Source organism: Equus asinus, chromosome 6 (genome assembly GCF_041296235.1).
Source record: "Equus asinus isolate D_3611 breed Donkey chromosome 6, EquAss-T2T_v2, whole genome shotgun sequence".
NCBI classification, from domain to species: domain Eukaryota; kingdom Metazoa; phylum Chordata; class Mammalia; order Perissodactyla; family Equidae; genus Equus; species Equus asinus.
The window spans coordinates 19341356-19366804 of record NC_091795.1 but is presented as its reverse complement, the minus strand read 5'-3'; the positions used below and the strand labels follow the sequence as shown (position 1 = coordinate 19366804).

The 25449-nt window shown below is 39.8% G+C and overlaps 1 protein-coding gene across 9 annotated transcripts in view; it reads right to left on the bottom strand.

Annotated features, from left to right (window-relative positions):
* Window positions 1-25449, bottom strand: part of ACOXL (acyl-CoA oxidase like) — a 359669-nt gene that overhangs the window by 89059 nt on the left and 245161 nt on the right. For all 9 annotated transcript variants that reach the window (XM_044772863.2, XM_070511750.1, XM_070511749.1 and 6 more), the window contains one exon: window positions 22536-22647. In XM_044772863.2, the coding sequence (XP_044628798.1) occupies window positions 22536-22647 (112 nt within the window). The remainder of the gene's footprint in view (window positions 1-22535; window positions 22648-25449) is intronic.

Below are 25449 nucleotides of genomic sequence, written 5' to 3'. Positions count from 1 at the left end.
GGGCTGTGGGTGAAAAGCAACGGGTACAAGAGGCAGAAAACCCACCCCATGGGGGATTTGGAGGTAATCCAGCGAACAGGAGATCGGGATGGGAATCATGGAACCCACTGCTGTTTGGAACTGCTTAGGGCTCTGCGTTTCCATCTCCACTAACGGCATCCTACCTTCCCAGTGTGTGAGCGGAGCCCTGAGCCGCTCTTGACTGCACCTCCACTTTCTCCCCTCAAACTGTCCCAAGTCTCACCAATGGGCCCTCCTGCTCACTGCCCCTGCCCCACAGCTCCATCTGGATCCTAGGTCTTCCAGTGCGATGGTTGCTGTGAGCTTCCAAAGGGTCACCCTCCCAGCACTGACTCCAGAATGATCTTTCTGATGCCAACGTGCTCAGGCCACAGCCCTGTCCCCTGCAGGGAAGTGAAAGCTTCTCAGCCTTGCATGCAGGGTGCACAAGGCTCACCACAGTGAGGACCCACCGGCCACCATAGTCACCCTCTCGCCAGCCCTTTTAGCCCAGGACCCGGGATGTCGACTGGCTTGAGGCTCAGGCTGAACATGTCAGTTGCAGGCTAGTATCCCATGACTTGCCTCGAAGGTCCTGCCCACCTCTGCCTGGGGCTGGTGTGAAATGGCAGGCTCTGCTGTTTATCATGCAAGTCTCAGCTCCATTCAAATCCTGCCGGCCAACCCACAGAAAAGGGCCGCTCTCCCTCTGCTCTAGACCCCTCCCATGGCACTTCCTCCTTGACCCGTATTATTGCCCCCCCATCCCTCCCAGTCTGAGTGTGCATGGAGGACAGCCATCATGTCTAAGTCATCGTCACAGACCAGAACTTGCATAGTGACTGGTGCCCTATGTCACTGGGGGGCAACATCTTTCAAACAAGGAACTGTTCAGTAGAAAGAAAAATGTTTACAAGTCTTTTTGTTTCTTTCATTGTTTATTTAAATACATATCTGAAGCTCTAATGAAGCATTTTTATTTCACTGTCACTAGAAGGCTGATATTTTTGGATAACCTTTTACAAATTCTAACAAGGCACAGATTTCAGAACATCAGGACAACCTGTGTGAACTTCTATGTGCTTGGAGGGGAGAGAGGTTTGAGATACTTGTGAGTAAGGGGAGAAATAGCACCAGGGATTAATAAGCAACAACAATGAAACAGCCTATGCGAACAGCCTGAGGTGCTGGTGAGCAGGGAAGGAAGGGCAGCCGGTCACCAAGAGCTGCCACATGAAATTCTAACTCAGTAAGTGTCTGTTAGTCCCCACTGCCAGGCCGCTAAGCTGGAGGCGGACAGGCTGGACTTAGTACTGCATCAGTGGAGACGCCAGGCTGGGAGGTGTTAAGCCCTTTACAGGGATGTATCTGACTCTCTCCTTTGCATTATGCTGTGTCCTAAAGTCATATACCATCTATGTGCTTGGTCCCAAGTGCCTCATCCTGATGGAAGCCCTTGCGACCTGCAACTTTATCGTTTCCCTTTCCTCAGTCCTTCAATCAGATGGTTGGCTGTATAGCAAAGCCTGGGCCCTAGGCTGCCCCTCATTACAGGAGAAACTTAACAAATGTCCTTGATCCCAGATGACTGTGAGGGTCTACCCACTGGCCTTGTGGAAGGGCAGAATGAAATAGAACAATAGGCTCATTCCTGTTTACCCCAATACTACCATCTCTAGTAGCATCAAGCCCCAGGACAAGTCTACTCCCTAATCACAGGACTTCAAGAAACTGCCATTCAAGCCCACAGCTAACATCATACTCAACAGTGAAAGGTTATGAGCTTTTCCTCTAAGGTCGGGAACAAGACAAGGGTGCCCTCTCTCACCACTTCTATTCAACAAGGTACTGGAAGACCTAGTCAAAACAATTAGGCAAGAAAAAGAAATAAAAGTCATCCAAATTGGAAAGGAAGAAGGAAAATTGCCTCTATTTGCAGATGATATGATCTTATATATAGAAAATTCTAAAGACTCCACCAAAAAACTCTTAGAACTGATGAATAAACTCAGTAAAGTTGCAGGATAAAAAATTAAAATACACAAATCAGTTGCGTTTCTATACACCGACAATGAAATATCTGAAAAAGAAATAAAAACAATCCCACTTACAACAGCACCAAAAAAACAATAAAATACTTAGGAACAAATTTAACTAAGGAGCTGAAAGATCTGTATATGAAAACTATAAGACAGTGATGAAAGAAACTGAAGAAGACACAAATAAATGGAAAGGTATCCCATGTTCATGGATTAGAAGAATTGATACCGTTAAAATGTACATACTACCCAAAGCAATCTATAGATTCAATGCAATCCCTATGAAAATTTTGATGGAATTTTCCCCAGAGATAGAAAAAACAATCCTAAAATTTGTATGGAACCATTAAAGACACCGAATAGCCAAAGCAATCCTGAGAAAGAATAATGCTGGAGACATCACACTTCCTGATTTCAAACTACCTTACAAAGCCTTAATAATCAAAACAATGTGGTACTGGCATAAGAAAGGACACACAGACCAATGGAACAGAATCAAGAGTCCAGAAATAAACCCCCACATGTATGGCCAACTACTATTTGACAAGGGAGCCAAGAATACTCAATGGGGAAAGGATAGTCTCTTCAATAAATGGAGCTGGGAAAACCAGATAACCACATGCAGAAGAATAAAATTGGGCTCCTATCTTACACCACTCATAAAAATTAACTAAAAGTGGATTAAAGACTGAAATATTAGACTGAAACCATAAAACTCCTAGAAGAAGTATAGAGAGGAAGCTCTTTGACATTGGTCTCGGTGCTGATTTTTTTTATTTTGACACCAAAAGCACAAGCAATAAAAGCAAAAACAAACAAATGGGACTACATCAAACGAAAAAGCTTCTGTACAGCAAAATAAACAATCAACAAAATGAAAAGGCAACTTATGGAATGGGAGAAAATATTTGCAAACCATCTATGTGATAAGGGGTTATTATCCAAAACATATAAGAAACTCAGTAGTAAAAAAACAAATAATCCAATTTTAAAAATAGGCATATGACTGGAATAGGCATTTTTCTAAAGAAGACATACAAATAGCCAAAAGGCATATGACAAGATGCTCAACATCACTAATCAATGGGGAAATGCAAGTCAAAACCACAATGAGATATCATCTCACATCTGTTAGAATGGCTATTATCAAAAAGACAAGAGACAATAAGTGTGGGGAAAAGGGAACCCTTGTGCACTGTTGATGAGAATGTAAATTGGTGTAGCCACTATAGAAAAAAGTATGGAGGTTCCTCAAAAAATTAAAAATGGAACTATCATATGATCCAGCAATCCTGCTTCTGGGTATTTATGCGAAGGAAACAAAATCACTATCTTGAAGAGATATTTGCACTCCTATGTCCATTACAGCATTATTCACACTAGCCAAAATTTGGAAACAACCTAAGTGTCTACCGATGGATGAATGGATAAAGAAAATGTGCATATATAGACAAGGGAATATTATTCAGCCATGAGAAAGAAAGAAATCCTGCCATTTGCAACAACATGGATAGGCATCATGTTAATAAAATAAATCAGACATAGAAAGACAAATCACATACGATCACATTTATATGTAGAACCTAAAAAAACCAAAGTCACAGAAACAGAGAGTAGAATGGTGGCTGCCAGGAGCTGGGGGCGGGGGAAATGGGGACATGTTGGTTAAAAGGGTACGTTGGTCCCATCCTGTGGCCAAGTAAATTTCCTTGTACTCAGCTTCGGTAGCCTGGGTTCATGGGTTCAGATCCCGCATGTGGATGTACTCCACTCACCAATCACACTGTGGAGGTGCCCATGTACAACAAAATAGAGGAAGATTGGCACAGATGTTAGCTCAGGGCGAATCTTCCTCAGCAAAAAAAAAAAAGAGAGAGAGAGAAAATTACATCTTAAGCCTACACAATGTTATATGTTAATTATATCTCAATAAAGGATGAAAAAAACCCAGCAGAGACAAAAAAGAAAAAAAAACGAAAGAGAGAGAGAGAGAGAAAGAAAGAAAGAAAGGAAAAGAACCTGTTGTTCAATATTCAGTCACACACCCCAAGTCAAACTCACCAGTAATTATGTGCCATAAACTAGAAAAACGTCATTTCTATGATATGCTCTTCAATCATGAGCCCAAAGTTGGCACATGTCCCCACAGATTTGCCTGTCTCTGAAACTAAGCTGTGTCTTGTCCCCTTGTGCTGTCTGGGTGACTTGCCAAGCTGTCCATGACTGGGCCTCCGTCATCTCTTTGGCCAGGGCCTGCTTCCGGTGGTCCAGCCTCCCAGTTGTCAAGATCTCTAATAAGGAGGTTCAGAATCTCTAGGGGTGTATCTGCCTGCCTTCAAGACCAGCCCTCGACAGCTCACCTCTTGCCAGGCTCCTGTGATCCTGGCCACTGGCCTGGACCACCCATCATCTGTCATCACGCTCTCTGGATTCCACGCTGCTGGCTGGCCTGTGCACCCACCACTGTGTTTCTGTGTGCCATTGAGAAGTGTCTAGCACAGAATTGACACTGGGTGAATGTTGTTGTCATTGGTTATTTCCTCTTTTCCCAAATTAGTGTATCAAGATTCAGCAGGTGAGGTGTCCCATTGGAAATTTCTAAGTCTCCAATTTTATATATGAAGATGACCACGCGCCTGTAAATGCACACAGCCTGTCTAAATGCTGCAGAGCACTATTTAACGTATACCTTTAAATGTTGTAATTGAGGTATAAAACAGATACAGTCAGATGTACATATAACATGCATAAATCTTAAGTTTACAGCTTAATGATTTTTTTGCCTTTGTTTTGAATATCTATACCTTTATTGAGATCACATTGGTTTACAACATTACATAAATGTTTTACATGTGTATACACCCCGTAACCACCCAGACCAAGATAAATAAATTTTCCATACCCTGTTTTGTACTCTGTCCCAGTGAATATCACACTCTCCCATTCTCTGATTCTCATGCCACCATCAGCTAATTTCACCCTTCTTGAATGAATGTCATATTAATGGAATCATACATTATTAACTCTTTTATGTCAGGCTTCTTTCAGTAAACATAACGTCTACAAAATTCACTTATGCTGTTGCATGTAACAATAGGTTATCCTTTTTTGTTGCTGGGTAGAAGTCCATTGTATGAATATACCATAATTGGTTTATCCAGTCTCATGCTGATGAACATTTGGGTGTTTCCAGTTTTGAGTCCTTATTGATAAAGCTGCTGTAAACATCCTTGGATGAGTCTTTTTGTGAGCATGTGTTCATTTCTCTCCGGTAAATAGCTAGGAAGAGAATTGCTGGCCATAGGGTAGATATATACTTAACCTTATAAGGAGCTGCCAAACTGTTTCGCGGAGTGGTTATTACCATTTTACACGACCAGCAGCGCTGAAGAAAGTTCTCATGATGAAAGTTTTCACCAAGGTTGGGTGTCATCAATCGTTTTAATTCAACCCACTTTGGTGAGTGTGTCGTGGTGTTTCTTTGTGGTTTTCATTTCTATTCTGCTGATGACTAATAAGATTGAGCAAAGTTTCGTGTTCTCACTACCATTCTTTCATCTTCTTTTGTGAAGTGTCTTTTCAAGTCTTTTGCGCAATTTTTCTTGGGTTGTGTCTTTTTATTATTGAGCCGTAGGAGTTCTTTATACATCTGGATAAAAGTCTTTTGTCAGACACATGTATTATGAATAATTTCTCCAAGGTTATGGTTTGCCTTTTTGTTTTCTTAGTGGTGTCTTTGGAGAACAAAAAAATTTTTTAATTTTGCAAAAACTCCAATCAATTGGTTAATTTAATAGTTAGTGCTTTTTATGTTTTTTTCTAAGATATCTTAGTTTACCTCAACTCCGCAGAGATATTTTCCTATGTTTTCTTCTGAAAGTTTTATAGTTTTCACTTTCATTTTAAGTCTATGTTCAATCTCAAATTAATTTTTGTGTACTATATGGGGAATAGTCAAGGTTCATTTTTTTCCGTTTAGATATTTAGCTGTTTCCTGCCTAATTTGTTGAAAAAATTATCTTGTCATCATTTAGTTTCCTTCATACTTCTGTCAAAAATCAAATGGACATATATGTGTGGGTGAATCTGTGAACGCTATAATGTTCCGTTGACCTGTTTATCCGTGTACAGCCCAACTCTGTCTGGATTATTGCATTAGCAGAAACTCTGAAATCAGGTAGTGCAAGGTCTCCACATTTCTTCAACTATTTTCATAGTTGTTTGGGCTATTTTAGGCCATTTGCATTTCCATATGAATTGTCAAATCAGCTTGTGGGTCTCTACAAAAATTCCTGCTGAGATTTTCATTGAGATTGTGTCGAATCTACAGACCAATCTGTGGAAAATGAGCGTCATAGCAATATTGAGTTTTTCCATGCACAAACGAGCTATCCTTCTCCATTTACTTAGGCTTTCTTCAATTACTTTCTGCAACGTTTTATAGTTTTCAATGTATAGATCTTGCATTGTTTGAATTTTTATTGTTAAATGTATTTCTAAGAACTTCATGCTCTTTAATGATATTGTAAATCTGTTTTAATTTTACATTTTATTTTCCAATTGTTTATTGATAGTATATAAAAATAAAATTTATTTTGGATATTGAGTTTGTATCCTGCAACTCTGTATTGATTTATTAGTTCTGGTAGTGTTTGGGGCCTTCTTGGTGAAGTCTTTCATATTTTCTATGTAAACAATTATTTCATCTGCAAATTAACACAGGCTTATTTCTTCTTTCTGGATGTCATTTATTCCTCTTGTTCTGCCTTGTTGCACAGCTAGGACCTCCAGTGTAATGTCAAGTAGAAGCAGTGAAAGTGGGCGTTCTCGTCTTGTTCTTTATCTTAAGGAGGAAAGTAAATGATATTTTTCCATCAGATGTGATGTTAACTGTAGGTTTACTGTAGATGTGCTCTTCCAAAGTTGAAGCAATTATTTTCTATTCCTACTTTGCTAAGACTGTTTTTTTTGTTTTTTTTTTTTACCATGAACTCGTGTTATATGTTGTCAAAACTTTTTTTCTGCATTATATAATCATAAATTTTTCCTCCCTTATTTTGTCAATATTGAAAATTTCACTAATGATATTTAAATGTTAAATTAACTTTGCAGTCCTGGAATAAACACCACTTGGTGATATATTTTCCTCTTTTTATATATTGTTGGATTCAATCATTACTATTTTATTCTATATTTCTACCTATATTCATGAAGAATAATGATTTATAATTTTTTCTTTGTAACATACTTATGGTTCTTGGTATCAGCCTTGTGCTGGTTTGTTGAAAGAGTCTTGTGTAAGACTAGTATTATTCTGTCTTTAAATGTTCGATAGGACTCAACAGAAAAACCATCTGGACCTGGAACTTCCCTTGTGGAATGCTCCCATTACAAATTAAATTCATTTAATAGATATTTTTAGACCTTCTATTTTTTTTCTTGGTTTTGAAAGTTGTGTTTTTCCAGGAATTTGTTCTTAGTTCTTGAATTTGTTCACATAAAGTTGTTTATAATATTCCCTTTTGTATTTTTAATGTCTGTGCTATGTGTTATGACATTCTCTCTTTCATCTTATGATATTGTTAGTTAGTGCTTTATCTCTTTCTCTCTTGACCAATCTTACTCGGAACCAATCAGTTTTATTAATCATTTCAAAGAACAAACTTTTAGGTTTGCTGATTTTCTCTATAGTTTCTTTCCTACTTTATTGATTTCTCTCTAACCTTTATTATTACCTTTATTTTACTTATTTTGCTCTTGTTTTTATAGCTTCTTAATGTGGAAGCTTAGTTTATTTATTTAAACCTTTTTTATTTTCCAAGACAAGCATTCCAAGCTATAAATTTCCCTCTAGGGAATCCTTTCACTACATCCCACAAAATTTGATAGATCGTGTTTTTATTATCATTCGGTTTGAAGTATTTTCTAATTCCTTTGATTCCTTCTAACAAATTATTTAAAATGTGTTGCTTAACATTCATATAGAGAACATCTCATATATATGAGAGATTTTATAGATATATTTTTGTTACTGGCCTCTAATTCCATTTTTGATAGGGAATATATTCAGCATTATTTCGATCTTTTAAAAAAATTATTGAGACTTATCTTATGGACAGCACTGTAGTTCTGGGTGTAGTTTTCAATAAACGTCTATCAGTGCTAAATAGGTCAAACTGGATGACAGTGTTGTTCGTATTTTTCTAGCCATACTGAATTTGTCTACTCGTTCCACCAATTACTGGATTTGTCTGTTTCTCCCTTTGGTTCTGTCAGTTTCTGCTTCATGTTTAAATGACTGTTACGACCTACCTATTTCAGATTATTCTTTTAATCTGAAAAGGATTAATTTCAGATTAATCCTTTCAATCATCATGAAATGACCCTCTTTATCCTTGGTAATACCCCTTGTCTTAAAGTTCAATTTATCTGAGATTAATATAGCTTATCTTAGGTTCTAGTTGCATGCTATATCTTTTTTTTTTGTCTGTGTCTTTATCTTTAAAGCATGTAGATGGGACTTGCTTATTTTCAACGCTCTATGACATTATCTGCCTTTTAATTAGAATGTTCAGTCCATTCACACTTAGTGTAATTATCGGTAGTGTTGGTGCAAATCTACATTAGCGCTACTTGTAGTCTGTCTCCCGGTCTTTAATTTTTGTTCCTTCTTCCCTGCCTTCTTCTGGATTCACTAAGGGTTACTCTTGTTGTCTCAGTCTACCTTCTCTATTACAATACATATCCTTTACTTGTAACAGTCTGCCTTTAGCTAATAACACTTCATGTATAACGTAAGAACCTTATAACAGTATAATTCCATCTAGACTACATGCCATCTTTTGTGGTTTCGTTGCCATATATTTTAATTTTATGTACATTAAAATCCTAAATAATTATAATTATTTTTGCTTTAAACAGCCAATTGAATTCTAAAAAATTTAAGAAGGAAAAGTATCATTAATATTTACCTACACATTTTGCATTTTCAGTGTTCTTCTTTAGATTTGAATTTCCATGTATTTTCACTTTGTTTCTCTTTAAGAACGTTCCTTACATTTCTTGTAATACAGGTCTGATGATGACAAATTCTCTCAGCTTTCATTTATGTGAAAATGCCTTTAATTTATTTTTGGTACATATCTTTCCTGGATCTAAAACTCTAGATAGACAGTATCTTTTCCATTGTCTTTCTGGCTCTTGTTTCAACCATCATTCTTATCATTGCTTCTCTGCTTCTAATGTTTTTTCTTCTCTGGCTACTTTTATAATTTATTATTTTTGGCTTTCAGCAGTTTTACTATCATGTGGACCTATTTTTATGTTTGTTTGTTTTTAATCCTCTCTGCTTGAATCTTGCTGAATTCTCTCGATTTGTGTGCTGTCATTTAAAAAAACATTTAGGGGCCAGCCCTGGTTGCCTAGTGGTTAAGTTTGGTACGCTCCACTTCAGTGGCCTGGGTTCAGATATTGGGCATGGACCTACACCACTCATCTGCTAGTGGCCATGCTGTGGTGGTGGTACACATAAAAAAGAAAAGAAGAGGAAGATTGGCAACAGATGTTAGTTTAGGGTGAACCTTCCTCAGCAAAAAAAAAAAAAGAAAAAAAAAAACACCAAAAAACAAAAACACAACATTTGGCTAATACCTTTTCTATTCCATTCTCTCTCATCTTCTTTGGAGACTCCAATTATGTGTATATTGGAGTGTATGATCTTGTCACACAGGTCACTGAGGTTCCGTTCATTTTATCAATCTTTTTTCTCTCTGTGCATTAGTTCAAATGATTTCTATTGATGTTCTTCATGTTCACTAACCCTTTCCTCTGTTGTGCCCAATCTGTTGTTAATTCTATCCAATTAATTTTTTATTTATAGTACTGTATTTTTCAGTTCTGTCCCATTTGGCTGTTTATTTTTTTTTACAGTTTCAAAAAGTCTCCGGAAATTTTCATTTATTACATCTTGTCCACCCTTTAATAAATTCATCATATTTTTTTAAAAGCCCTTGTTTTCTAATTTCAATATCTGGGTCATTTTTGGGGTCTTTTTCTATTGACTGATTTTTCTCTTGATTATGGATTCCATGTTCCTGTTTGTTCACATATCTGGTAACGTTTTATTGTATATTGGACACTATTAATAATACTCATTCTGAATCCTGTTATCTTGTTCTAAAGAGTGTTGAGTTTATTCCAACATGCAGTTAAATCACTAGCAGACAAAGTTGAATTTTTGGAGACTGGGTCCTATGCTACATGAGGAAGAATCATTTTGGTTTTGCCTTTAGTCTCTTTTAATTTTATCTTTGGTGCTTGGGCAAATCCCTTTTCTTGGGACATAGTTTTATACTTAAGGCTTTGCCTTTCTGGAGTTCAATGGAAAGCTCATACTCCTCTAACTCAGCAGGACTGAAACTACAGATTCTGCTTTCGATGTGGTAGGCAACAGTTGAATTCTCTGCTCAGCTCTTTAAGCCTTCCAAATTAAAGATCCCTGAGCTCTTTGAAGTCTTGTCCACCCATGCATATTTCAGACATCAGTTAAGCACCTGAGCGGGGGTCATACACATATTTTGAAGTTTCCCTCTCTGTGGGCCCCTCCTTCTTTTTGGACTTTCCCCTTCAATTCTCAGTCTTTCTGACAATCTCAAACTCCATCTGCTGACTACTCAGGACATTACGATCGAGGTTTCCACGTGAACTTCCTCTTTTACCTAAATGTAGGAAAAGGCTTTCTGTCAATTAAAATCCAGAGGCAATAAAAAAAAATATTACTACATTTGAGTACACAGAAGTTAAAAAATTTTTTTGCATGGCCAAAAATCACCATGAGCAAAGTCAAAGGACAAGTGACAAACTGGGAGAAAAATTTTGCAATATGACAAAGGGCAAGGATCCTTAATACAGAAAGTACTCTTAAAAATTGATGGAGGCTGGCCCCATTGCCGAGTGGTTAAGTTCACATGCTCTGCTTTGGCAGCCCAGGATTTTGCCAGTTTTGATCCTGGGTGTGGACATGGCACCACTCATCAAGCCATGCTGAGGCTGCATCTCACATGCCACAACTAGAAGGACCCACAACTAGAAATATACAACTATGTACTGGGGAGCTTTGGGGAGAAGAAAGGAAAAATAAAATCTTTAAAAAAAATCGATGGGCAAAATACCAAAAACCCTGTGGATAAATGGGAAAATGAGATGAATAGACAATACATGAAAATTAATGTTAAAATGGGCCTCATACAGATGAGAAACTGTTCAAACTCACCCGGAATTAGAGAAATGTAAATTATACCAACATAGAGATACTATTTCTCACATATCAGATTGGCAAAAATAAAAAAAAAAGTATGAGAACACATTCTGTTGATGAGGCTATGAAGAAACAAAAATTGCTCAAGGGGAATGCAAACTGGTACAACCCTTCTGAAGGAGAATTTGGTGAAAACTAACCAAATTACATATGCACTTACCTTTGGACTCGGCAATCACATTTCTAGAAATCTGCCCTGAAGAAGCACCTTAACCATACTAAAATTCATATGCACGAGGTTATTCATTGCAGCATTATTTCTAACTGGAAAACATTGGGAGGAAAATTAAATGCCCATATACTGGAGAGGGGCTGAGAAAGCTACAGTATAGCCACACAGTGTATTATACTGAAGCTATTGAAAAACAAAGAATGAGGTAGATCTCTATGAACTGATATAGTGTTTTCCAAGACACACTGTTAAGTGGAAAAAAACTGCAGAAGAGTATTTATAGTACGCTATCTTTTGTGTAAGAGAGAACAAAATATAAGAAAATACAAGTCTCTGCTTATTTGTGTGAAAGAAATAAAGGAAAGATAAGCCAAAAACTAAAAAGACTGGACACCTATAGGAGGTATGTGGGGAGAAGAGTATACAGTTTTGCACAGTTTTGAGTCCTAGAAACTTAGTAATGTTTCACATTGCCAAAACATGAATGGACTAAAATCAACCAGTATGTAGCGGGCTCCCAAAGTAGAATACAAACAGTAACAAATGAACCTGTGTTGCAAATGAATAACAGAACTTCACTGAAGGGTGTGGAGAAGGAAAAAAGAAAGAGACTGTATGTTCATAAATGTGTTTCTCACAGAGGTAAGGGTTAGCAATTCTGAAACTGCTTAATGTTTATACTAGGGCTGATGAAATAAGAGAACACATAGTAGACAACGAAAACCAGGTTTCTCACTTCCTCAGAGGAAGAAGTTACAAATGGAAAGAGGGAAGGTTTGTGGTTTTGGATTGAAATCAGAGCTATCAGTATAAACTCATGGTTTCTAATACATATACAGCCAGATCGGTGCGAGAATGTGTGAGCAAGTAAACACAACGTGTATTTCCTAGCTCAGAACAGGCCTAGAAGCAGTGACACCCCAGCAGCATTTAGCACACCCAGCAACAAGATACTGGTTTTCAAATACCATTCTCCAAAAAACGGGACCAGAGATCCTTAGAGAAATGGTTGATCACAGGTCTGGCAGAGAAAATACAAGAGGAGCCTGGAACATTTTGTGGTGTCAGAAAATAAGGAAGTGCTAAAAAAATAATGGGGACGTATCAAAGGGACATAGTAGCTAATCTGAAGGAGCTCTCAATGGCGAAAGCTGGAGCAATTTGAGCAAGAAAATTAATGATGATAGTATTGTATTGCAAGCCAAATATAGAATAAAGATCTATAAAGTCACACCGACATAATTAATAATTAATTGGATATATAAGTAATTGGAGGAGAAGGGACAGCTCTTGCTTTTAATTAATAAATGTAGTAGGAATGAGGGAAATAGGAAATCCCCACTAGGCAAGTGCTACAGTATTATTTCCAGGAAGATAATAGATGGATACTAAAAATAGTGGGCGGAAGTTTGAGGAAAAATAGAATATTTGCATAATCAAATCTCAGTCTCATCCTTGCTCTTGGTGATAGTGTTACCTTGAAGAAACCACTAACCTTCTTGACCCTCAGGTTGCCTATCTGTAACGAGTGGATATGACTGGATGACCCCAAAGGACCCTTCCAGCTCTCACACGCCAAAGAAAATGACAGCACCCCCCGTGTACTTACCAGGACAATAACTTCCTTTTCCTTTCCCCTCTCTTCACTTCCCCTTCCTTCTTCCCTTTCCCTTCCCTGCTTATAATAGGTTTCCCTAGGGAGAGAATTTAGGGTGCTCTCTATGAGAGAAAGATGGCGAAAGTTAGAAGTGAGGGAAAAAGAGAAAATGCAACTCCTAGTATTAACTGGGTTGCTATGAGGTGGAGAAGGGAGTAAGAAAGAGGAAAACATCACAGCACAGAAACATTTCCTATGACCAGCAACAAAGGGAAAGTGCCAAGCTATGGCTTGGAAGCACCACATACCCGGGAGGGGGGCACAGTCAGCCTCGGATCTTCCTGCCTGTCCATTCCTGGGTCTCTCCAGATCACCATCAACCCCTTCCTCAGCCACCAAGTATAGCTTCCTCCGAGGTGGGAGCCAATCGCCTCCCCCTCTCTCTGGAGATTCAGGAGTTTAAGCCTTATCTCTCACTGATGAACAGGGACATGTTCCCCATTACAGGAAGTTCAAGCACCAGCCAGCAGAGAGAGGGCCTCACTTTTGGACAAGGTGGCCTTTCCCTAGGCTGTGCCCCCACTCTGAAGGTACAAAGGCCTCCCCGTCAGGTTGTCCTGGTCTTCTGATCATTTTCCCAACCCAACTCGCCCACAGGAGTAAGAAAACGCACCAAGACCAACGCAAACTACGAACTCAGGAAATTTGATTTCTAATCCTGTTTCCTGTCTTTGCTGATCTGTCTCTGGAACAAAGCTCTTGGCATTTCTGTGCCAAGAGATCTTTAGTAAAACATCTGTTATTCAGGCCACTGTATCGGCTTTAAAAAAATGTAGCAAATACAACCCAGCTGCTGTTACTCTCTGTTCTCTGTCCCCACCCTCAAACTCTCAGATAAGTACCAGCAAACCAGCACCAGGTTTTCTCTCTGCGTCCATTGACAATGGCTTTTCCCAGCTCCTCTCTGGGTACCAGCTACCATCTGACCAAAGCTCTTGAAGACCCGCGACTGATGAAGGTTCTGTCAGCCCCACCTCCAGCATGTGCCATGTGTGTGCCACCCAATCGCCCACACAGCTCACATTTTCCACAGGCAAGGACTCAGATAAGATTTCAAATCCCAACCAAGTGACCCAAGGAAAGAGGCTGTCAGTCTAAAACTATAACCAACAAAACAGCTAGCATCATCTGTTAGAAAGACATCCTTTACAGAAGTACTTAGTTTTATTATGTTTTAAAGATCTAAATTATGAGCTTTAAAGTCACACACACAAAAACAAGTCGTCAGGTTGCCCACTGACCACAACAATAAAAACTGTAGGTGACAGGAATTTTTCTAAACAGAAAGCTCTAGAAAGTTATATCTCTGATCATCTTATTTCCAGCCTCCACCAATTCATCCCCACCCAAATCTCATATTCTGAACAAGAAAAAAACAACTTATGAGGGTTGTTTCCAAGTTAGTTTATTGCCCCTGGATTGTGAGGATGATTCATGATGTACATTTGCAAACCACTTCCCTTTTCCTTTCCACTTAGCCTTGCAGTGTGGCAGAGGGCAGCGTGAATCAGATTTTCAAAATTACTCTTACCCTGGTATTTCTTACACACTCTGAAGTGGGGGAGCCACTAGCGTGATGGAAGAAGATTACAGGAGATGAGAGACAGAACACGAATCAACTCCTGGTTAACTAGAACTATTCTCACCCCATTTATATTCCCATCTCTTTACCTGTCCAATTTTTGTTACACACATTTGAAAATAAACAGTCATTTGTTAAACATATTGATTAATGAAAGTCTATACTTTTTTCCATAGATTTTTCTCCATAAAATGACAGACGTCCTTAATAGAATACTCTCAAAGTGACAAGCCATTGTTTATTGGTTTATTTTTTCTTCCCACTAATGGGGAAAGGGTGTAGCAACCTTGATGAGCAACGTTTGCAACATGATTTTGGAAAATTGGAGAGGCGGGACTTCCGAGGGAAGCTAAGGAGCTTGTCTCCCTCGACAGCCACCAGCACACCAAAGGACATTTCCTGGCCTCATTTTGAGTTACATTCTGGCAACACCAAGGAGGAAAAGGCATTATCAGATGGTAGTAAAGCCTTATGCTCTCACGAGAACCTAGTGGTCTTGACTCTCCAACTCTGACTGCGAACTACCAGCCCTCAGCACTCGTTCCAGGTCAAGAAACAAATGGGCTCCCTAATGTGCCGAGAAGGGTTGGCCAAGTGTCTTTAAAATAAAACGGGCATTTGAGAAAAGTTAAAGAGCATTACTGAAAAACTGAGAAGAAAAGCAGATTTCTGAAGCCCACATGTTTTTACATGTTTAAAAGATTCTGAACCAAATCACGTAGTTATTTTTATGAGATCCTGGCATTCTAGATGAAATCACCCACCTTTGGACACTGTCCAGAGACCATCGCCCAGACTGTTGGGGTCAGATGTTCAAATGCTGAACAGATCATTTTATTTCAAGATACACCAAATTGATGGAGGAAGACACAGGCCAACATAGCAAGCTGAACACAAAGCTGAGCCAAAACACAAACTAAAATGTAGAAGTCAATATTCTTTCCTCTAAGCTTGTAGGTTTTGTCATAATTTAGCACTTATTTCAGTTTGCCTTGGGCTAACTGGGCTAACCCAGGCAGGAGCATATCTTAATAATCTTTGCGGTCTTCCCTGCTCAGCCCTAGAAAACCGTATTGCTCAATGAATATTGAATTGAATCGACCGTTAAAATGGTTGCGTTAATGGTAGTAACTGAGATGATTAACATGAGTGCATAGCTTATCATTTTTTAAAATGCTTTTTTTTTTTACATATTCTATTGTATACCATCCTTGCAACAAGTTTGTACTGTGTCTACTACTCTTACGATCCAAAATTTATAGATTCAGAAGTGAGTAAATATAATTGTCTGATTCTAAAACCCTTGCATTTCTTTGCCACATCACTTGCTTAAATTTTTTTTTTTATGTTCAGAAAACACACTCCTGTGTATATAAAGGTTTTCTTTTCTCAAAACCAGAAAATCAACACTTGTGAACAATTTATTCTCTGGCAGAAAACAACTATAAGTAGAAAGTAGTTCTGAATATTTAATGAACACCAGAGAGCATTAATATCATGCTGAAAATAGAACTAAAAGTATATTACAGTGGACCTAATGTCAATAAAATAAAAATATGAAAAGAAGCTGACAGACTCCCACATCCTGAAGATAAAAAGTCACAAAGTTGGAGGAATAGAGTGTTAGAAAAATTAGTGTGGAGAAACGTGGACCCTGGGGAAGCACATTTTGGTTCAACATTTGTAAAGAACAGTTGGGCAGTGTGTAAAGTCTAAAAACGGCAGAGTGTTAAGAATGTTCATTGTGGCACTGTCTATAATAACTGAAAAACTAGAAGCATCAGAATATTGTGCTATCATGTCCTCATTGACACAGAAAGAATGCCACCTTATGTTATTAAATGGAAATATTGGTTAAAAACATTATAATCTCCTCTCGTATTTCATTTAAAAAAAGTACATATTAATGCCAAAACTACCAAATGATTTTTGCTTTCAGATGCTATATTAGTCATCTATTGCTAAGCAACAAATTATCTCCAAATTTAGCATCTTAAAACAAAAAAATCTCTTGTTGTCTGACACGATTTCTGAGGGTGAGGAATCTGGGTACGACTTGACCGGGTGCTTCTGGGACAGGCTCTCTCACGAGGCTGCAGTCCAGTTGTTGACTGCCCTAGTCCTTGCCATCCCTGAAGAGCTGATAGGGCTGGAGGAAACACTTCTATGCTCATTCACATAGCTTTTGGCAAGAAGCTTGCCATGAGCTGCTCATGAAGTGGCTTCCTCCAGAGTGAGGAATCCAAGAGAGAAGGGGAGAGAGAGAGAGGGGAGAGAGAGAGAGAGAAACAGAGAAGGCAGAAGGCACAGCGTACTTATAATATAATCTCAGAAGAGACACATCATCACTTCTGCTGTACTCTGTTGGCTACATACCAGCCCTGGTACTATATGTAATGTCGGGACTAGATAAGGGTGTGACTACCTGGAGGGGGGGATCATGGAAGGCCTTCTTGGATTCTATCCATTACAGCCCATCATCACCTCTTCCCAAGGTCCACAAAAGTTTCATCCCACTACAGCATCGTTCAAATTCCAGAACCCCATCATCAAAGTCTAGTCTAGGTGCAGAAAAGATTCCTCAGATGCTATTCCTTGGGTACAGTTCCTCTTCATTTGAAGTCTTTTCACTAAGAGACAAATTATCTGTCCCTACACGGCCAACAGGGAGACAGGAACAGGATAACCACTTATATATTCTCTTGCTCAACAAGGAAGAAAATGGGAGGAATACAGGGGTCACTGAGCCATAGAAATTCTGAAATCCAGCCGAGCAAATGTCAGAAGTTTCTCGATTTGGATTCAGTCCTACCTGTGCCTAGGAGTTTTTACTCTCCACGGCTCTTGGCTCCATGCTCTGGGCTTTGGTTCCTCCCTGCGAGGCATCATTCCATCATCAGAAAGGCACACATGTTTGTGGCTGCCTAGTTTTCTCAGCCTGCTGCCATATGATGACAGAAGCAGACATTGCTGCCGGGACAAGCCAAGGGACACCAAGTTGCCAGGAGCCACCGGAAGCTAGGAAAAGGAAAGGAAGGATTCTACCCTGAGTCTCAGAAGGAGCATAGCCCTGCTCCCACCTTGATTTCAGACTTCTGGCCTCCAGAACTTGCAAGAATAAATTTCTGCTGTTTCGAGCCACCTAGTTTGTGGGATTTTGTTACAGCACCCACAGAAAAGGAATACATTTACCATAGGGAGGGCTGGGGGAGCTTCAAAGCCACAGCAAGTGCCAGTTCCTTCACGTTAAAGTGTTTCCTTTAGCTTCTCTCTCTTGTCACCTTTAATACAGTCATGCACCATATAATGACGTTTCAGTCAGTGATGGACTGCATACACGATGGTGGTCCCATAAGATCAGTACCATATAGCCAAGCGTGTAGTAGGCTATACCACCAGATCTGTTAAGCACACTCTGTGATAGCCACACAATGACGAAGTTGCCCAACGACACATTTTTCAGAAGGTATCCCCTCGTTAAGGGACACATGAGCATAAGAAAGCAGGCAGCACTTTCAACACTTTCAATCCCCTAGGTGGGTAGGTACATTTTCTACTTTCCATGTAACTGCAGGCAACATTGCTATGAAATTCTGCCACTACATAGCAAAGAACCCCCTTCCTCTAGATTCCAAAAGTATTGACATCACTTTCCTGCAAGTCCCCACCCACAGCTTTAACAAGACTATAGGCTTCTATTCACAATTTCTTCAAGACATTTTAGTTCTCTACCAAAACTTTTCTCAGAGCACACCTACATTTTAGGTTTTTGCCCCATCAGTACCCAACTCTGAGGTGCCCAAATCTGTATTAGGTATCTACTACTATGTAACAAATTGCCCCCAAATTCAGCAGATTGAAATAACAAGCATTATTCACACAGTTTCTGAAAGTCAGGCATCTAGAAGGTGCTTAGCAGGATCTCTCAAAGTTGTAGCAAGCTGTTGACTGCCCCAGTCCTTGCAGTCCCTGAAGCTCTGAGTGGGGCTGAAGGACATGCTTCCAAGCTCACTCATGTGGTGGTTAGCAGGAGGCTTCTGATCCTTGTCTCATGGGCCTCTCCACAGGGCATGCTCATGACGAGGTTTCCCACAGAGTGAGTGATCCAAAGAGGGAGGGAGCAACCAAGATAGAAACCGCTTTTTGTTGAAATAATCTAATCTGAAAGGGGACCTGTCATCATTTCTGCTGTATGTCACACAGACCTACTCTGGTACAATCTGGGAGAGGACTGGTACCATATGTAAGACGATTGCATAGGAATCTCAGGAGGTGGGGATGGCTGGGGCTACCACAGATGATCTGTCATTTGGCACATAAAAGCTCATGGTTATGGTATCATTAATTTAGCTTTGTACTGTTTAATGTTTTTAAATTCTTTTTATTTTTTAAGGTCAACATTGCCAACGGTTATGAGCTGAATTGTGTCCCCTTCAAACTCATACTCTGAAGTCCCAATCGCCAGCACCTCAGAATGTAAGGTATTTGGAGATAAGGTCTTTAAAGATGTGATTAAGTTAAAATGAGGCCATGAGGGTGGGGTCTTAATCCAATTTGACTGGCATCCTTGTAAGAAGAGAGACACCAGAGGCACTTAAGAACAGAGGGAAGACCACGTGAAGAGGCAGCAAGAGGGCGGCCATAGGTAAGCCACAGAGAAGACCTCAGAAGAAATCAACCCTGCTGACACCTCAATCTTGGACTTCCAGATCCCAGAACCATGAAAAAGTAAATTCCTGTTGTTCAAGTCCCCAGTCTGTGGTATTTTTGTTACGGTAGCCCCTGCAGACTGATATATCAATCTTCTGAAAGCTATCTGAAAATATCTTGCTGTGGCCAATCTATATTTACTCTTCTTTTAAAAAATCATGTTTGTTTTCATATATATAACTATACGTCAATGTATATAATTTGCTTTGTTTCCATACAAAATGTATACGATAAGATTTATTTCTCATCTAATATGATGGTCCACGCTTTCTCAAGGAGAACTGAAACTTCTTTCATTTCACATTATGGCCCAATTTCAATCGAATCTTCCACTTTCTACAGGTGGAAGCTGGAGGGATCTATGGCCCCTAGGATGGAAATGTGTCAGAAGATGCCTCTCCCTGGCTTATTGTGGATTGAAGTTAGGGATCGAATTGCAATGGAAAAGTCATTTTCAAGGAATTACCAGAGCACTGCAGCTCAAGATCAAACCACTAACCTTCCGGGGCCAGGGCCAGGGGACTTGTACTTAGGCGAGTTAGACAAGAGACAAAGGGGACATCACAATGAAAAGAAAGCAGATTTTGGGCAGCAGTTCCCAGAGAAATTCTCAACCCAAGGAGCAATTGGCAGTGGGAACTCTTAAAACAGCCCTCCAGCCTCTGTGTGGGCAAGTCTGGAGGAACAGCGCTGGAGGACCTTCAAGGACTCCAAGAACATGCTTTCTGTTTGTTCTTTGCTCTGCCTCTCATCACACAAACTTCTTCTCACTTATTTATCTTTGTCGTGTCTTCTGCAGAGATCTGGATAATAAGCATTATGTGTTTAGTACCCATGTTGACTTGCAATTTAATGAAACATATATATTTTATTTTACTTTTTTGCTGAGGAAGATCCACCTTGAGCTAACATCTGTGCCAGTCTTCCTCTATTTTGTATGTGGGTCACCACCACAGCATGGCCACCCATGAGTGGTGCTGGTCCAAGCCCAGGAACCAAACCTGGGCCACCAAAGTAGAGCATCCTGAACTTAACCACTAGGCCATGGGCCCAGCCCTAATGAAACATATATTTTAATCTATATTTCTCTGATGAACCAAATCAGAACAAAGCAATGTCTTTTGCCCACCTTGCAATTAAAGTAAGAAATTGAGCATGTTTGTTATTTTACTTTAGCTGTTTTCTTACCTTAGAATATATTATAAACCCAATCTATTACAGAACCAATTAGTCAAGCTTTTATTTTTTAACTCATGTTTTTCCCGAAAAACATTTTTAGCTTCTGAACTTGTAAGTATTTTTTTTAAAAACACATACTTATTGGTTGGCTTCACAGGGACCACCAATCCTCTTGGATCTTGACTTCCTTATTTTCAAGTTACTAATTGTGATTCTTTTTAATGTCCTAGGGAGTAAGTCTTTGAATAATTTTTAAAGGAAAGTCATATGAGTGAAATTGTTTCTAATTCTTAGATGTCTGAAAATATCTTTGCACTGCCGGCACTCCTGCGTTAAATTTGGCTTGGAAGAGTATGCTTAGATTATGAAGCCTCCTCTTTAGAGAAGCAGATATTACTCCACTCAGAGCTGGTGAGTAACAACTGAAGCCAGCCTTATTTTTTTCCATTTGTGGTTAAACTTATTTTCTGTCTGGTTGCTTATATGATATTCTCTTTACTCTAGATTAGCAGATTATATCCAGCTACGGGTTTTTTCCCATTAAAATCTTGATTTATTTTACACTAAAGAAAATATTTTTCTTTTATGTCTGTTATTATTATTTCTGATCCTCTTGTTTAGCATTTTCAGGAATATTTGTGATCCATAGGTAGGATTTCTATGATTTCCACTCTGTTATCATCTTTTGCCATTTCCTTTTTATCCTCTACTTCTACAGTCTTGGAAAGCTAGCTCATAGATTACACTGTAGCCATTACTAATTCTGCTTGCTGGTGCATCTATAGTAGTTTTGCCATTGGTTGCATCTTTCTCTTATTTTGGCTGGCTCCCTGTTTGATAAGGGCAGGGAACACGGTGTGACCTAAACCTACCTGGATGTGCCCTCGTGTCTGGCAGGACCTCAGCTCAGATCTAAACCTGGAGGATGGACTGATCTGGACAACCCTGGCCCAGCTTCCAGCAGGACTCATCTGTCTGGCTCTGTTCCACCAGGATGGATGTGGACCACTTTCTGCTCCCAGGGCTCTTCTGCCTCCAGAGCATTCCCTAAGAGAATCCCCATCCCCATGTGCCTTCATCCACATCCCTTCTACTCACTCTGTTGTTCTGAGAGATTGCTCTTGGCACTGATATAAAAAGAGATGTCTTGAAGGGGGAGAGTTGCATGGGGCCCAATTCTGGCCCTCTTGGAACCTAATTCTCATGCAGAGTGGGAGCAGTGGTCTGGTTTCAGGTTACGGTAGCTCTGAGCCCCTGAGCCTGAGCAGAGAGGAGGAGTAAAGCCTTCTCTTGGGGTCTTGCTGGCTATTTGGTGGTGGGATTAGAAGATGAAACAGATATTGCTGCTGTGGTGGGTGTTTCCTCAAACCTACCCCATTGGCACTGTACCTGGTGTAAATTCCCTCTAGATTTCTATCAATGCTGATACTGTACAAGCTTTTATGTTTTTGCAGAGCATCATGTGTGTTTTAATAGGAAATAGAGCGCATCTCAAGCTAATCCAATGGTTAATTTTCACATATGCCTGCTGCACTCCCCCGCCCCTGCCAGAGAACAATGTATTCATTATACATATAGACAAGGATTTTTCAATTACAATAAGGGCTAAGAATTACTCCACTCATCAACTCCCATGGCAGCTGAACGATGCTTGAGGGTGGAATTCTAAAAGATGATAGAAAAGGGTTAAACAGGAGCATCTGAGGCCTCCAAAGCAAGCAAGGCTGTCTTGCAAAATGGCCTGTAGAACGGTGGTAGCCATTTCCAGAAGTTTGCAATCACGCCGACTCATCCTCTACTACATTTAGCAGATAGTTCACCAGCAAGAACATGCCTTAAACACACATCAAAAGGAAAAATATAACACAATGTGTCTTTACCTTGTAATAAATTCTGGCCACCAAACTCCGCTGGAGAACCCTTTCACGAAAATTCACTGCTTTCAACAGAAAGGTGAGATTACCGACTGTGTCCATGTTAAATGCCAGGAAACTGAAAGAAAAACACAGTGACCATCATTATTATTTTGTCCTCACCAAAGAATTCATTTCAAAGAAATAGATGAGGTTTGTTTTTTCAAAACAAGTTTCCTTCCAGTAGAAAAGCAGTGTAAGTACGCATAACCACTCCCCTCTCACTTGCTGTGTTCGTGCTTCTTTCGGCATTTTTCTGATGACTGCTTGGCCCCGGTTGATCCTACGTGGTTGTCCTTGTAGCATAAAGATAGTTTGTTTTCCTGCTTTTCGCTTCCTGTTTTGCTAAAGTAGCGTTCAATATTTTACAGTCTTTCTTCATTAACAGGTATATAATTTCCATCAAGTATGTTTATAATAATTTACTCAACCATTGTTGGGCATTTGTTATAATAATGATTATAAATGAATTAGTAATCAAATACATCGGTCACAAAGTATTGGTCAATGAATAATATTTATTAAATACATCATGCATCAGGAACGATCCTAAGTATTTTCTGTGAATTACTCAATAATCTCAGTAATTTTATGATGCAGATACTGTAATTATCCAATATACCATTTGAGGGACTGAGGCTCAGCAGGAGTCAGTGACCTGCTCAAGGTCACATGGGCAGAACACGCTCACATTGGGATTTGTCCTAAGGGACACCGGGTGTTTAAGGGAAGGGTAGCCCTGGAGGGCAGTGAGAGGGGTGTGGCCACCCACAGGCCAGAGTGTGCCCCAGAGATGGTGGCTTTCTTTAGCAGGTAGTAATTTCTATCTTCTCTGTATGGCATATGAGGAAACTGAGGCACGGGGGAGTTAAGAGGCCAAGGCACAAACAAACTCAAATTACCCAAGTCTCCCTCTAAACCCTACAGCCTTTTCATCATGCACTTTACCTTTTATGCTAATTTTGTACCCTCATCCCCCACGCAGCAATGAAACTTCTGTCTTTAGAACTTAGACTGACAGCTAAGAGGTTAATTCACACTTAGAGTTTCCCACAGCTCAGGCTACCCCTTGGCCCTTGGGAAGTAAGTTATTATAAGACCCAAAGAGATTTTTCATTAATTAAAATTAAAAACCCACAAGTAGCTGTTGTTGTTGCTTAATCAGAAGCCACAAAAGAAAATTAAGAAGCAATCGATAGTATGCTTTTGAGAATGCCAAGCTCTGAATTAATACTTGCCCTCCATTTGGACGAGAAAGATGGGAAGTTATTTACATGCCTCTTATCAGGAAAGTTAAATTATATAAATACTTATTCTGAATCTGACCTTTAGAAGGTTGATTTTCTGTCTCAGTCTCTAACAAAAAATGTAAAGAACTTTCATACTTTATGGAAAAGTATGTTTTAGTCATTCCAAGGACTGTTACTATGCAGCCTGGAGACTGTGAGTGTTGTTATTAGAAACTACCTTCCTTGGGGTGTTTACTGTAGAACTCTGTCCACCTGAGGCTGTGAACTACATGTGCTACAGGAAGTGGATCTCATCCACCCGCCTATTATGAGTCACACGTGAAGCCTGACCATGCCATGCAGACTCTCTTAAAAATAGGAATACCGCTCAAGGAAACCTCCTCGTATTTTACAAGAAGGTCAAAATGACTCCAAACTTAAGTAAAATTTAGATTAAACTCAAATGCACATCATTGGTCATCAGGGAAATGCAAAAAAAGGCTTGTAGAGGAATGTTGACAGCAGTTCTATTCAAAGGAGTGAAAAACTGGAAATATCCCAGGGGTTTATCCATCAATAAGAGAATGGAAAACAAATCCCAGTATATCCACAAGACAGAATGCTACTCAGCAATAAAAAGGGACAAACTGGGGCCGACCCTGTGGCCAACCAGTTAAAGTTCCATGCGCTCCGCTTCAGTGGCCCAGGATTTGCGGGTTTGTATCCAAGGTGTGGACCCACTCCACTCATCAGCCATGCTGTGGAGGCATCCTTCATACAAAGTGGAGGAAGACTGGCACAGATGTTAGCTCAAGGCTAACCTTCCTCAAGCAAAAAAACAGAGGAGGACTGGCAATGGATGTTAGCTCAGAGTGAATCTTCCTCACACACACACAAAAATGGAACTAATATACATGACAACACGAGTGAATCTCAAAAAGCATTATGCGGGGACTGGTCCAGTGGCGCAGAGGTTAAGTGCACACGTTCCACTTTGGTGGCCCGGGGTTCACCAGTTGGAATCCCGGGTGTGGACATGGCACCACTTGGCAAGCCATGCTGTGGTAGGTGTCCCACATATAAAGTAGAGGAAGATGGGCACTGATGTTAGCTCACGGCCAGTCTTCCTCAAGAAAAAAACAAAATCATTATGCTGAGTTAATAAGCCAGCTACAAAACAGTACGTGCTGTATGGTTCCACTTAGGTGGAATTCCAGAACAGGAAAAGCTACGGTAGAAAACTATCAGAACAGTGGCTGCATCTGGGGTTGTGGTCACAGAAATTGACTGAAAAGGAACATCAGAGAACCTTCTGGAGTGTTGCTAATGAGCTATAACTTAATAATGGTTTTAGTTACACAGGTATATGCAATTTGTCAATACTCAATGAATGCACACTTAAGATTTGTGCATTTCTTTCTTTTCCTTTTTTTTTTTTTTTGAGGAAGATTAGCCCTGAGCTAACACCTGCTGCCAATCCTCCTCTTTTCACTGAGGAAGCCTAGCCCTGAGCTCACACCCGTGCCCATCTTCCTCTACTTTATATGTGGGACACCTATCACAGCATGGCATGCCAAGCAGTGCCATGTCCGCATCCGGGATCCAAACTGGCGAACCCCAGGCCGCTGAAGTGGAACTTGTGCACTTAACCG